This window comes from Cebidichthys violaceus, unplaced genomic scaffold (assembly GCF_023349555.1).
Source record: "Cebidichthys violaceus isolate CVI_PGR_0920_01 unplaced genomic scaffold, fCebVio1.0.p SCAF_4, whole genome shotgun sequence".
Taxonomy (NCBI): domain Eukaryota; kingdom Metazoa; phylum Chordata; class Actinopteri; order Perciformes; family Stichaeidae; genus Cebidichthys; species Cebidichthys violaceus.
This window is the reverse complement of record NW_027176594.1, coordinates 16,791,794-16,805,813: the sequence shown is the minus strand read 5'-3', so window position 1 is coordinate 16,805,813 and position 14,020 is coordinate 16,791,794. Positions and strand designations below refer to the sequence as shown.

At 43.7% G+C, this 14,020-nt stretch overlaps 1 protein-coding gene across 2 annotated transcripts in view; it reads right to left on the bottom strand.

Moving 5' to 3' along the window:
• Positions 1-1,208: 1,208 nt before the first annotated feature.
• Positions 1,209-14,020, bottom strand: part of pkn1a (protein kinase N1a) — a 40,513-nt gene continuing 27,701 nt past the window's right edge. For both annotated transcript variants that reach the window (XM_068726777.1, XM_068726776.1), the window contains exons 5-23: positions 13,489-13,609; positions 10,818-10,963; positions 10,415-10,613; positions 9,363-9,557; positions 8,814-8,923; positions 8,572-8,715; positions 7,952-8,027; positions 6,915-7,050; positions 6,470-6,554; positions 5,502-5,581; positions 4,988-5,063; positions 4,288-4,379; positions 3,884-4,060; positions 3,168-3,230; positions 2,789-2,865; positions 2,518-2,660; positions 2,022-2,129; positions 1,738-1,818; positions 1,209-1,428 (exon numbers count right to left, since the gene is read on the bottom strand). In XM_068726777.1, the coding sequence (XP_068582878.1) occupies positions 1,225-1,428; positions 1,738-1,818; positions 2,022-2,129; positions 2,518-2,660; positions 2,789-2,865; positions 3,168-3,230; positions 3,884-4,060; positions 4,288-4,379; positions 4,988-5,063; positions 5,502-5,581; positions 6,470-6,554; positions 6,915-7,050; positions 7,952-8,027; positions 8,572-8,715; positions 8,814-8,923; positions 9,363-9,557; positions 10,415-10,613; positions 10,818-10,963; positions 13,489-13,609 (2,313 nt within the window). In that variant the 3' untranslated portion in view covers positions 1,209-1,224. The remainder of the gene's footprint in view (positions 1,429-1,737; positions 1,819-2,021; positions 2,130-2,517; positions 2,661-2,788; positions 2,866-3,167; positions 3,231-3,883; positions 4,061-4,287; positions 4,380-4,987; positions 5,064-5,501; positions 5,582-6,469; positions 6,555-6,914; positions 7,051-7,951; positions 8,028-8,571; positions 8,716-8,813; positions 8,924-9,362; positions 9,558-10,414; positions 10,614-10,817; positions 10,964-13,488; positions 13,610-14,020) is intronic.

The window sequence follows — 14,020 nt, the reverse complement described above, 5'->3', positions numbered from 1 at the left end:
TTCGGCTGAAACAAAGATGAATTCATCCCAAAGATGGAAACTCTGGAATGATCACAACGGATAGTTGGGAAAACTGTTGGTGGCTTAAGTCCTTAAAACAGACGCATTAAAAAAACAAACATTAGAGCCAGTGTTTGAGTTTAAAGTCAGATAAAAGTGTCTTGGAGGGAAATTACTTCCTCAATGTTCACAAAACTCTCGACGCATGACGCTGACTGGATGACCGTGTCTCAAACCCATAACGGACAGACACCATAATGTTACTCGTACATCAAGTCTTAGTGTTTTCTGTTGTATAATATAAATGTTCCCCAATTATAAAAAGAGTGAAATAACGTAACCTGCTTTGCCACGTAGCTTTTAAGCTGATGGTTGTGACTCTGTGTCTGCTACACCTGTTTTATATCAAACTATGTATAACGCCCAGAAATCCAATTCATAAGTCTGTGGTGGGCATCCTATAATGCACAGAGGAGGCGACCGTCATAAAATGGGACTTCTTCACAAATTGCTTTTGTTATGTTCGTGGCACAAATTAAAATCTGAGCAGCACACATTTATAAAAAGTAGTTGGTAGAAATAAGAAAGTGGTTTTTTTTTACCCCATAGGTAACTCATAATTCGCCATCAGACTGCTGGGAAAGCTTCGAGAACTAATTCACTGTTTCCACTCTAAAGAGCCGACCCTCTGTTCTTCTGCATCGGGTCACTCTTCCTGCTGTTTTACACAAAAGGGCCACAAAATTAAAACAAGATGCTTTTCTGTGGATCAAATACAAATGTAAGGCATTGGTATGAGAGGCCTTGAAACAAACCCCCCCCCCCACCCCACCCCACCCCAAACAGTCGACATCTCCTCCTCTCACAGCTGCTCATGAACACACCGACACATAAGACGATGAGAGGAGGCATTTTAAAGGCTAATGTTTGTAAATATACACAAGTCACTGGTGTGTTGTACAATGATTGGAGAGGTGGTCCTTCGTTTGTCCAACATCTCACCCCGCCGGCTGTCCGTCCGTGCTTTTATTTTCTCAGTCCTCCATCTTTAAAAACCCCCGCAGACACACACAACAGAGACGGCTGCCTCCGGTTTCTCCGCATTCATTCACAGTGTAAATTGACGGCAGCGGACGGTCAGTGGAGACCGTGGGTCCCGCCGCCAAGCCTTTTAAAGCAGAACATTCCTCTAAGGTCTGTGAGCCCCCCCCCCCCCCCGGCCCACTAGCAGAGGTCAGAGACGTAGTCAAAGTCCCGGAAGCTGTCCTGGTCTTTGCGGGACAGCACGCGAGGCTCGCGTGGCGGCGTGAGCGCCGGAGCTTCGGTGGTGAACTCCTCGTCGAAGTTGCTGACGTCTTCCTTGCCGACGATGGAGGGGACGAAGGGAGGGGGCGCCTTCCTTTGCAGCAACGCCTCCCAGTCCACATTCTGGAGGGAGACGGAGACATAATTACAATCTGCAGGTCTGTTTTACTTTTGTGTATAGTGTCCTTCAAAGTGTCAAGAAGGACAAGTAAAGCTATGTAAACACCGTCTTTCACCTCATGCGACAATCCAAGTGAGGAAAAACACGAATCGTGTGTGTGTGTGTGTGTGTGTGTGTGTGTGTGTGTATGTGTGTGTATGTGTGTATGTGTGTGTATATATATATATATATATATATATATATATATATATATATATATATATATATATATATATATATATATATTATGAAACAAAAAACAATGTACTTACTCTGAAAAAAGGCTGCTTTTTCACTTCTTCTGCATCCTTTTCACCAGATCCCAGTCTTCTCTCTGGGTTCCTCCTTAACAGCTGTTCATGAAAACACACACACACACACACACACACACACACACACACACACACACACACACACACACACACACACACACACACACACACACACACACACACACGTTGGTGAATAACAAGTGTTTCATGTGTACCTCGTGTACATGGGTGATAAAGTCAGCAAGAGAAGAAGACATTGTGTCTTTGTGTGCGAGTATTCTTACCCTCCTCATGATGCCGATAGCCTCAGTGGACAGGAAGCGTGGATAGCGGACTTCATCATTCACAATGCTGTCAAACACCTCCTCTTCATCATCTCCTGGGAATGGAGACTACCAACACACACACACACACACACACACACACACACACACACACACACACACACACACACACACACACACACACACACACACACAAAAAAGGTGGACACACAAAAGCACACTTAATACAATCCATTTTACAGATTTGAATCTCATAAATGAATGTGTTGACCACAACATGTTATAGATTGTAAACATGAAACTCTCTTTGTGAAAAGGAGAGTAGGAATATAAACAACCTAAGACTGAAGAAATTCAGGGAACTTGCAATAAGATTAATTCTTACATTTACAGATTTTTAGGTCATATTTACATGTCCATTCATCAATATTCTTTCAGCTGTCACACCATTGACAGTGTAAGAATGTTGTGTATGTGAGTGTGTGCTAATTCTCACCTCTCCCACCAACATTTCATAGATGAGGACCCCCAGCCCCCACCAGTCTACTGCCCTGGTGTAGGATGAGTCCGTTAGGACCTCTGGGGCCAAGAACTCTGGAGTCCCACAGAAGGTACTGGTGCGGTCCCCAAAGCCCATTCCTACAGACACGAGGCAGAAACATGGAACCGTTTTAGAGAAGAAGAAAAAAAGAGAAGAAAAAACCAAAAATGCTTAAAAAAAGATGTGCTTAAAAATAAGCGCATCTATCAGTAACATCGATCTCCACCTTCTTTACACAATCCAAAGTCGGCGATCTTGACATAACCGTCGGTGTCTAGCAGCAGGTTGTCAAGCTTGAGGTCTCTGAATGAGAAAGAGCATTAAAGATGTAGCTGAGAATTAGTGCGTCAGTGCAGTAACTCAACAAGCACAGCTGAGAGTACACTTTAAAAGAGTTCAGTAAAGAGACTGTACTGAGGCTGTGAGCTAACCGCTAACATTAGCATGCAAATGTATAGCAAGTATTACGTTGAGAGCTTCTCCATTGGGAGAATAACAGATTTGAATTAGATAAGTGTTGTTTTGTTTCTCTTCAGTAGCCATAGATGTGTTTCCTACATCCCAACTATCATGTGAGGAAACGGGTTGGTGCGGCTTCCACTCACCTGTACACAATCTTATGGTCATGGAGGAACTGAAGTCCAAGAACTACGCAGGCCGCATAAAACCTAAAATCAAACCAAAGAAACATTATTACTAACCTGCAAGAAGTAGCGATAAAATGTTAACCCCGTAATGAGTACAAAACTGAACAAATGGGAACAAAAACGGACACACCACTACGACTGCTCCAACTGCCACCAGGTCTTTAATGTCAAAGTTGTAGGCTTTTGGTTTTCTTTCATTCCTCAAAAAGGCCCTACGCTAATGGACAGAATAATGGAAAACACCTGTGGGGTGTGAAGGGCCTCTAATGAGATTTGAATGTTTTTATCATATTCTACATACAGGGGAAGGAGAAAATACTAGTAACACCTTTTAGTATGATTCAGTTCAATACAACCGTTAGTGTCTTATAACAACACTCACATGCACACATGTACATTGACACAGCTTCTGGTCTCCGTGAGAGTTCGTCCTGTTTATAGTGGCCCCAAAACGATCGCTCTCTAATGAGATTCAAATGTAAGAAATTGGGGGACAAACGGTCCTCGTTCTGAGTCAAAATGTATTCTAATGCACAAATGTCTCAGTTAGACAAATTAAGTGGATATTATCCAAAGTTAAGATCATTTTAGGATCGAATGCACTTTTTCTATTTAGGGCTCCATTTAGCACCTTCTCTCTCTCAAACACACGTATATATGCAGACGTTACGTACACGGCTCGCGGCTCGGTGAAGACGTCTGTGTGGATGTGCATCATCAGGTCGCCTCCAGCTGTGTACTCCATAACGAAACACACGTGCTCTGGAGTCTGGAAGCACGCAAACAGGTTGACCAGGAAGGGATGGTGCGACAGGTTCACAACCTCAAAGATGCGCTTCTCGCACATTAGACTGCAGGAGGGAGGAGGAGGCGAAATAAAGTGAACAAGAGAAGGAGGTGAGTAAGAGTGGAGGGGAGAGAGACAAAGAAGACAGGAGGATGCAGAAGATGAGAGAAGAAATTTGGATTGTGGGGAGGAGAGTAAAATAAGAGTTATTTTGGGTTGATGAGACACGCACACTCATCCCCCAAATTAACTGTAACCATGGTGATTCAAGAGATCCAGTCACACACACACCTTTCCACCTCATCGCGAGCAACGATATCTCCTTTCTTCAGGGCTTTGATGGCGTACATCGTGCCCGTCTTCTTGTATTCTGACAACAACACCTGGAGACAAACACATGCAGCAACAACTCAGGTCTGTTTCAAAACGTACACAACCTGTACAAAGTGAACTACGGGCTTCTAGGTATGCATGTTTACTGATTTAATGTGCAAGAGGAATTAAAACTCTCTTAAATGAATGAATGGTGTGCAGTAAGGTCTGACCCTTTTCAGCAGGTCTTTTATTAAGAATGAACATGATCAACATGTATGAAGCAAGAGTATTAGTTTGTGACTTCCTGCAGCCATGACTTTTTGCATGTGACGTTGAAGGATTAACAAAAAAAAGAAAGGTTGCGATAAAAAACATCCAAAAAGGCTTTTTGCAAATTGTCCCGACTGACTCAAATCCCTTTCCATCTCTTTTTCCATTATTTATCTTAATACTAGTGCAGTACCCGTTCTGCTCCTCGTTTCATTAAGTGCATAGATTTGTGCACATATTGAGCTCATTCATTTTAATAGAACTCTCTTCTTCTCGTCTTTGTGCTGTTACTGATCTGTGTGGTAAACATTTTCTCACAGGTTTTTTTTTTTTGTGTATTCCAAGTTAAAAGGTTCACTTAAAAAAATAAAATAAAAAATAAACAATGGGCCATCTGTCAAACTACCTTCCCAAAGTGTCCCCTGCCCAACACAGCAATCAGCCGGAAGTCCTGGAGAGACAGAGGACCTTTCCTCTGCTTACTGGAGAGACGGACACACAGTCAGCAGGAACATTTAGAGTAAATACCAAAATACAGAAAACAAGATTGAAAATCTTACATGACAGCATCATTTGTCATGGCAGACATCATTTATGTTTGTCATTTACAGCTGGGCTTTTATGTCAAAATGTCCTCGGTGAAAACACAATATACAGACAAGTATAGAATATAAAGAAGAGTATAAACACACAATATCAGACTAAAAGGACAGTGTTACAGTAATTATAGTCATATATATATATATATATATATATATATATATATATATATATATATATATATATATATATATATATATATATATATATATTCATATTTATATTTATATATATATGATGTATATTTATATATATATGATGTGGATAAGATACAAAAAAGAAAACGCATAAAGATACATTGTTCATGTGCATGTGTGTACCTGCCAACAGATGGGGTTCGGACAGGACACTCGGGGGTGAGGTCTGGGGGGGAGAAGGGCTCGATGACTGGCAGTCGGTCCTGAGGAGGGACATGCGAGGAAAGGGACACGAAGGAAAAGACACATACAGAGACAGCGAGATAATGGAGGTCAAGAGACACAATGGTGATTTCGTGATGGACGAGACACACAAGCAGCCTTCCAGGGGGCGGGGGTTCGCTTTTTGTCTGTCTGGTGCAGAACGTGTCACATCACGCGTGGGACGACTTGTAAGCGCTCGCGTCATCAGACGAATGAAAGAGCTGCATCGTTGCCAAATTGGTTGTGTGAGGGTTAAAGATGCTGTCCATGTTTCGTTTTTAGGCACTTAATGTATGTATGTATGTATCCAACACGCCAAGTTGGATACATCGGAGCTTTCAGAAAATTCCAAGTAGCATTCACAACACAGATGACGACATGAACACAATTTACAAGTTAAGTTACGATGACTGATATGACATGAACGCAGCATTATGGAAACGGATAAATTGAACAGCTGTTTTGGAGCACATTGAATGATTTCTTCAAACACATCTCAGCAATTTTTCCAAATGACTTTAGGTCAAAATGTCTTGCTAGTTTCAAAATAAAGTCCTTTGACCTAAATTGTAATTATTATGGAGTGAATTGTGTATCATTACATTATTTACTGATTAGAAGGAAACATGATGGTGCGTTGATTTATCTCATATCTTAGTTTTTATGCAGAACTGTTTTCCTGGATCGCGACTTGGGGCTTTAATTACATGTTAAATATAGAGAGACCCTTTATCCCACAGCCAACAGAGTCACACACACACACACACACACACACACACACACACACACACACACACACACACACACACACACACACACACACACCCACACACACACACACACACACACCCCATTTCCCGGGCTTCCTCTCCCTCCGTCTGTCTCACCGGGGTGTTTGCGTCCGCGTCTCTCTTGAAATCGCCTCTTATCGGAGAGTCGCTGTCCAAACTCAACTTCTCCACCGAGACCTCCCTGAAAAAACATTCACACAGACGCAGACAAACAGACCAACACAGCGATGCACACGAGACAAATGGACAGGGACAAACACAAGAGGGCAGTTAGACGAGGGGGCAGAGAAAGCATCACGTGCTTTACACTTTGCCAGGAAACACCAGGGAAAAAGGTTCGAGGAACGCTGCTGCGCTTGACAGCAAAGTCTGATTGATGGCTGTCAAACGATGATGAAGAGCGTCTCTCCAGTGCAGGGAAGTGGAGTGTGTGCATCTGTGTGGCTTATGCACTGTGTGTGTGTGTATGTGTGTGTGTATGTGTGTGTGTGTGTGTGTGTGTGTGTGTGTGTGTGTGTGTGTGTGTGTGTGTGTGTCTCACCCGGCATTGAGCGTCAGGCTGTGTGCGTTGGGACTATAGGTTCCTGAGTTGTTGACCGTGGGAATGGCGTTTCGAAGCAGCCTCACCCAAGTCCCGATGTCCACGTTCATCTGACGAGCTCGAAGGAATGCCTTGCCTGGAATTACATTAACAAAACACACTGGAGTCAGCGATGTGTGCCTGGCAGGGCGGATCATTGCGCTTTCTCTAAGGAGAGTTTAAGGCGAACTTTGTAGATAGCTTGGATTACAATTTCAATTACAACATCCACCAACATATGCGTTACATGAACATCTTTTGGACTATTATCTCTGTACATTGCACATATTCTCTATACTGTGAACTGTGATATTTTACTGTACATTTTTCTATTCTATATTTACATTACTTGCCTTTTGCAGTAGGCCACTTGGCTGTGATTTTTATTTTCTCTTAATATGTTTTAATTCCTTGTATGCGAATACTAATTTGGCCATAAGAGTCAGTGAAACAGATTCTTCTTCCTTCATGGTGTGTTCATTGTTTTTCCAGATACTAGAAATCTTAAAAAGGGATGTAAAAGTCCCAAGGGAATTCACAATAGTCAGGAATACACTCATGAAATTAAATCTTATTCCAAAACCTTGATCCCCATAAAGAGAGTAGTCCTTCACATCAGTGTCCAGGTTTTGGATGAATTGTTTCTCAGAGTAAGTTCTCCTTTATGTGCTTTTTGATATCTCTGCTCTACATCTCATTTCAGCGAAGGACTTCCTATCTTTGTTTCTGTAAGTGCTTCATAAATAAAGTTGTCATCATCATGAAGAAACAAGATGATTAATTCACCACTAGATGGTGCTGTGGTCTAAAAGGAACTAGTGTCCCGAGTAACATTAGTGTTTCTCTCCTTTTGCTTATGTTCATTTTCTCATTAAGAAAAAGTTTCTGCACAACTGCTGATCGTTCATTTTAAAGTCCTTGAACTGTACTAAGACTGCAGTGTAGAAATGTTTTTTTATTATTCCCAAAATCAACATATTTTTTCTGTGTTTCCTCACCTTGTTGCTTAGAAAAGACCTTCTTCTGCCTCTGGAGACGAGGCGCTCTCTCAATGACCGGGTTGAAGAAGGTCACCTGTACAACACACACACACACACACACACACACACACACACACACACACACACACACACACACACACACACACACACACACACACACACACACACACACACACACACACACACACACACACACACACACACACACACACACACACACACATGAAACATGGAAACTACACATCCACATTTTATTTTCAGACATCACACTCAGACGATTGAACCTTTCAAGTATATCAAAGCAGTGTTTTTCAGCACAGGTGCACGGGACAGCTGTGTGTGTGTGTGTGTGTGTGTGTGTGTGTGTGTGTGGGGGGGGGGGGGGGGGCAGCATAGCGTAGATGGGCATATTTGAATATCTATGTGTCTATTCATAGCATGTGTATAGACGGGTGTCATGTATGCACAGACACCTATGTCCACCTTTGTGTGTGGCTGTTCCTGTTCCCATTTCTTTGGTACAGTTGTTGTGTACCAAGGTGTGTGTGTGTGTGTGTGTGTGTGTGTGTGTGTGTGTGTGTGTGTGTGTGTGTGTGTGTGTGTGTGTGTGTGTGTACCTCGGCCAGCAGCAGGCCCTGAGGCTCCAGCTCCAGCTGAACTCTGTGTTTCTGGTTGTCCAGGAACTCCTCCAGCTTCAGGTACTTCAGAGCACACAACGAGCGGTAGTCCTTCCAGTAGACTGCTATCTCCATCTCCCTCGACTGAAACATAAACACACACGGAGGCACCCAACGGTGACAACAGCAGTTTTACTAAATGGATGTTTAAATGCACTCAATGCGTTTATGTGTTTACTGACCCTTTCCAGCTCCACAGTGAAGGTCTGGTCCCAAGCCTGCTCTCCCACAGTCCTCCAGGGTGTCTGGCCCACAACACCGTTATCCAGCTTCAGCACAGCACTCACCTCAGCTGCGCGCGCACGCACACGCACACGCACACACACACACACACACACACACACACACACACACACACACACACACACACACACACACACAAAACATGAACGCTACCGTATGCTCACGCTGCAATAGTACAATTTAAGTATTGATTAATGATCGTCATTAATTTTCTCGGGGAAAGTGCAAGACCTTAAAAAAACTGTAAGGCAAGGCAAGTTAATTTGTATAGCACATTTCAACAACAAGGTAATTCAAAGTGTAAATGGTCTGCTCAGGGTACTGAAGCAATTCAGCTCAATTTGCTGATGTTGCTGCGGCATTATGTGTGAGCACTGACCCACAGTACCTAACCTCCCCAACCTAAAGTGACTGGGATAGTAATATATTATTTGCTACATTGTGCTGTTTGTTTTAAGCCCCACACACGCAGTCGTACGTCCACTTACACGAGAGCTCGTCCGTCTTGCTGGGTGTCTTCCCGCTGACCGAGCCACTCCGGCCGTAGAGTCCCTTGCTGCCTCTCATGAAGGACCTGGTGTCTCCGGGGCTGTAGCAGGGCAGCATGACGGCTGTCCCTTTATTGCGACCGGGGACCACCTCCAACAACCCCACGCAGCCCAGCACCTGCACCTGCAAGGTACCTGGAGACACAGGGGAACCATTGAGGCACAACCATCGACGAGGGCCAAAAACACCCAGAGGCCACGTGAATATATTTGTGAAAAATTCAAGACTGAAAAAATTTGTGAACAAAAAAAAACAACAAGTGTGTAATTTTTTGATTTACAAATATCACTTGCGAAAGCGTACGCTCTCTTCCACAACTATTCACAGCACATTCACTCACACTAGATAAAATATCTCACACAGTCCTTGGTCTTTTTGCCACATGACTGCATCGCTCTCAGTTTAGGGAACTGAACGTGCTTGTACATGCACAATGACTCTTCTTCTACTGTTCAGAGATGCGTGTGAAAGATGTATAAAACCACTCAAAGAGGAAAATGTGGTTGTTTTTTTTTATGTTTCAACACAGGATAACCACATTGCCACAAAAAAAAGGCCCCAAATGCTAAACGTTCCTTTTGCACTGTATTGATCCCTTTGAGGTTAAAATGAGCTGTGCTTACTCCTGCAGCGTCACTACAATTTACCAGTTGTGTTGTCAATACCAAATACATGTCTTTCTTACAAAAGCCTGAGAGATTTCATGCTAACTCACAGAGTAAATAAACTAGTACCACTGCATAGTATTATCCACATTATATCATAACACAGCAATCCATGACTTTGAAACCAAGTAAAAGTGGAAACAGTCTGTGTGGTAACTTAAATGTTCTCTTCATTTCAAATAGCAGGAGGGAAAACCTCATCGTCCACCTGATCTAATAAGATGGCACCACACGGACACTAACTAGAGGCTTTAATGACACTCTTTACTCTCGTGGTGTGCGCTCGCTTGCCATTGTCTCGCGCGGTTTTGCTTTGTGTTAATTACCAGTGAGAGGTGAGGGCTTGTTGAGCGTGCTGTACTGGTTGTGGAGGTAAGGGGCGCCATGGCGAGAGGAGGCCAGGACCAGCTCCTCTTTGATGACACTCGCCTTGGGATGGTCCTCGGGCAGCTCTGACAGACGCTGGTCCAGAGAGTCCCTCAGCAGGTCCAAGCGCTGAGACGCCTCGCTCAGACGAGACTGCGCCTGCAGGGCATCGACACAGAGCAGCGTTAAACACGCTGGGCGACGTTACGTAAGCGATCACCTCCCCATTAGAAATGTCCGGTAAAGTGGCTCTATAGAGAAACCGTACAATGTGCTGTAACACAGAAAAGTACGATGGTGTGTGTGTGTGTGTGTGTGTGTGTGTGTGTGTGTGTGTGTGTGTGTGTGTGTGTCCAGTCTAACCTCAGACAGGGCTTTCTTGTCCTGGACCTTGCTGGCCCCCAGGAGCCTCAGCACATTTTTGGCCCCCTCAGCGACAGCATGCTCCACTCTGTAGTGATGCCTCAGCTCTTCGATGCGCAGCTCCATCCCACAGACGTCCTGGTTACCTGCAGCGTTGGGACGGACAAATTGCATTAGTAAGTAGAGGACTTTACACAATACAGCTGAGGCTGTGACGCCATGAGATGCCGCATTAATTCAACCCGCAACTTTTATTCAGTTTTATTCCATAGCTCGATGTTGGCAGGAGCACGCTGAGACAACAGACTTTTGTTTTGGCAGCAGCGTGCAACTCCCTTGGGCATATAAGTTAGGTTAATGCCTCAATGCATGTCATGCATTACACAAGAGTCAGACAAAGAAAACATTAGCAGTGCCCGGAGGGGGCCATCTCTGAGTGTTCCCCAGTAAACAACATTAACTTTAGTCCCAACCTCTCTTTCCAAATGGCTTTGTCATTCCCATCTCTAAAAGCAAACAGAGCAGAGATTTAAGATTTAAAACAAATAATATTGGAATGAAGTTAGTTAAGACACAGAGAAAAACAAACAAATGAGTGATAGCTCAAATACTTAAAGATTTCATAGGATTATTTAGCAATAACAACTTGAGAAGAGGAGGAGGCGCGAGATAGTATAAATGGAATTCAAAAATATGTGCGTTTGACTTTGTAATGCCAGGTTAGTGAAGAGGAGGGACACAAGAACACAGAATTTTTTTTATGATTTATGGGTTGCTCAAAGCACTGCATGCAACAGGAGGAGGAAGAAGAAAAAGAAGAAGACGGAGAGAGAGAGAGAGAGAGAGAGAGAGAGAGAGAGAGAGAGAGAGAGAGAGAGAGAGAGAGAGAGAGAGAGAGAGAGAGGTGGAGATGGATGTGGATGCTTTTATCTCCTAATAAGGTGTTCTGCCAGGAGCCCAGACCCTGCTAGATGACCCCTCCACCGGGTGTGGTGCCTGGAGACTGTCTGTCTGTGTACACTATACACACACACAACCCCTGTGTGAGTGTGTGAGATTTAAAGAAGAAAAAGAGAGAGAAAGATGTGTGACACCGGCATAAAAGAGGAAAATTCAAATGTTGAAGTTTATTTAGAGAGTGACATTGATGTTACCGTTAAGGGAAATAAAATACCTGTGTAGAAAGACACATACTTTACAGTAAATGTATTTGCAGATAATAGAGGTTACAGTTTAGGAGAACCAAACTTAATAAAACTAGTACTTCACAGCACTCCTGTAACAGTGTCGGATTCACAATGAACAAAAAGGATCCACATGGACGCAGCAGAAACGGTCGTTCTATCTTTGCCAAAACCGGGCGCCTACATCACCCACAATGCACGGTTTCGGTAAGAGATTCAGGTGTGTTGTGCTTGACGCGGCTAACGTAGCCTCAAGTCGCTAGCTAGCCTCAATCGGAGATAGGAGCTGCTACAGAGGTCTGGTGAGCTCACCTCTTTCTGACTCCACACCCTCAAAATGTAATTCTTTGTCTTCAGACCCAACCGACACGATCACTTGGTCATTTAAATTTAAAAAAAAAAAAATAAGACTTTACATGTGGATCCATCTGGAGGCTTTGCAAGAACCCCCACCCCCCATATGCAGTAGCACTCTGCACGACCCCTTAACAGACTTTTGTGGAGAATTGAACTATCTTTATCACGTTACAGCAGTAGAAGGAACTTCAAATCATTAAAAACAGTAGGTTTAGAGGACACCAGGGGCCCTTCAGAGTAACCATCCTTCCAAATGGCCATTATCTTCTTTCCCTTAAAAGCCCATTTTCTTATTAGCCATTGGCTGCCTCAGTCCGTCATGAGCAGAAACAAATATATGGCCCCAAAGGGAATACAGGAATAAAAATTCTCTATTTCACTTACTCCCACTGCTCCCTCTCTGCTCCCCCTGCTGCATTATACCAAACCATCCACCTCTGCTAATCAATCTGCCCAATTTTTCCCAGCAACGGAGCCATGACGGTCCACAGCACTCACCGGCCTACAGAAACTCATTCACCTGCACAGAAATGGCGTGGATCGCTCTGCCACAGCACATAATGCGAGTGTGTGTCAGACAGAGACAGGGGACGGGACATTTGTTCGTTTGATCGCACCTTGAAGCGCACGACCACGCTTCCTTTAATACATGTGATCACCTGTTTGTGCTCACAATAATACTGTACTGTGAGTGTGTGAGCGGGCGTTTAGTGTGTGAAAGAGACTTTTCATCTGCCGGCCCCTTTTGTTGGAGGGTTGAATTCTTTCAGTGTGAATTTGATTGATTGTGTTAATGGGCCAGGTGGGCCATTTCACAGGCTTTGTATAGCGCACACACACACACACACACACACACACACACACACACACACACACACACACACACACACACACCACTGTTTAACAGTCCTAACCGTAAACACAGTTTAGATCACTTTCCTTTGACAGGTGAAATAAAATGGTTCAGGGTAGAAATAATTACTGCATGTTGGTCAAAATCTGCCACCAAGGTGAGTAACCCTTATTGATTTATTGGAACGTGGGAGGGTGCTTTAAGTGTGTTTTGCATTACTACATTGTAACCTGCATACACTTTGTATACGCTCATTTAGCCAGCCGAACGAACTCACCCTGTGTGTCGTCATTGTGCTCGGTGGCCTGCACAGCTTTGCGGATTTGCATGCGGATGATGTCAATTTTGGTCTTACTGTCCTGCAGCATCTGCTGGGCCGTCTGCAGCATCTTCTTATCCTGATTGAAGGAGAGACCGCGAGCAAAAAAAAATCACGTGACGGCAAGCAGGGAGGTAAATATCATAACACTAAAAAACTTTGAGCAACAGAAAGGAATCCCTAATCTTTTTTTTTTTTTTTCTTCTTCTGTTGATTGATTGTTATGGCTGTTAAATCTGTATTTTACAGCAGTAAAACAGAAAGGGAAGTGGAGGTATGAGAGCTAGGTCAAATGGCAAGGTGAAGCAAAATGCTGCATAAAAGAGGAGGAGGGGTCTTTTGAAGTAATCGAGGGGTGAGGTGTGTGCAGGAGGGGAGGGGTTTGTGTGTCCCAGGGTCCTATGCATTTAGAGATCATCTGAGTCAGCAGATTGGTAAAGGTTGTGGATCATGAACACACACACGCATATGGATGTGTATGGATTTAGCC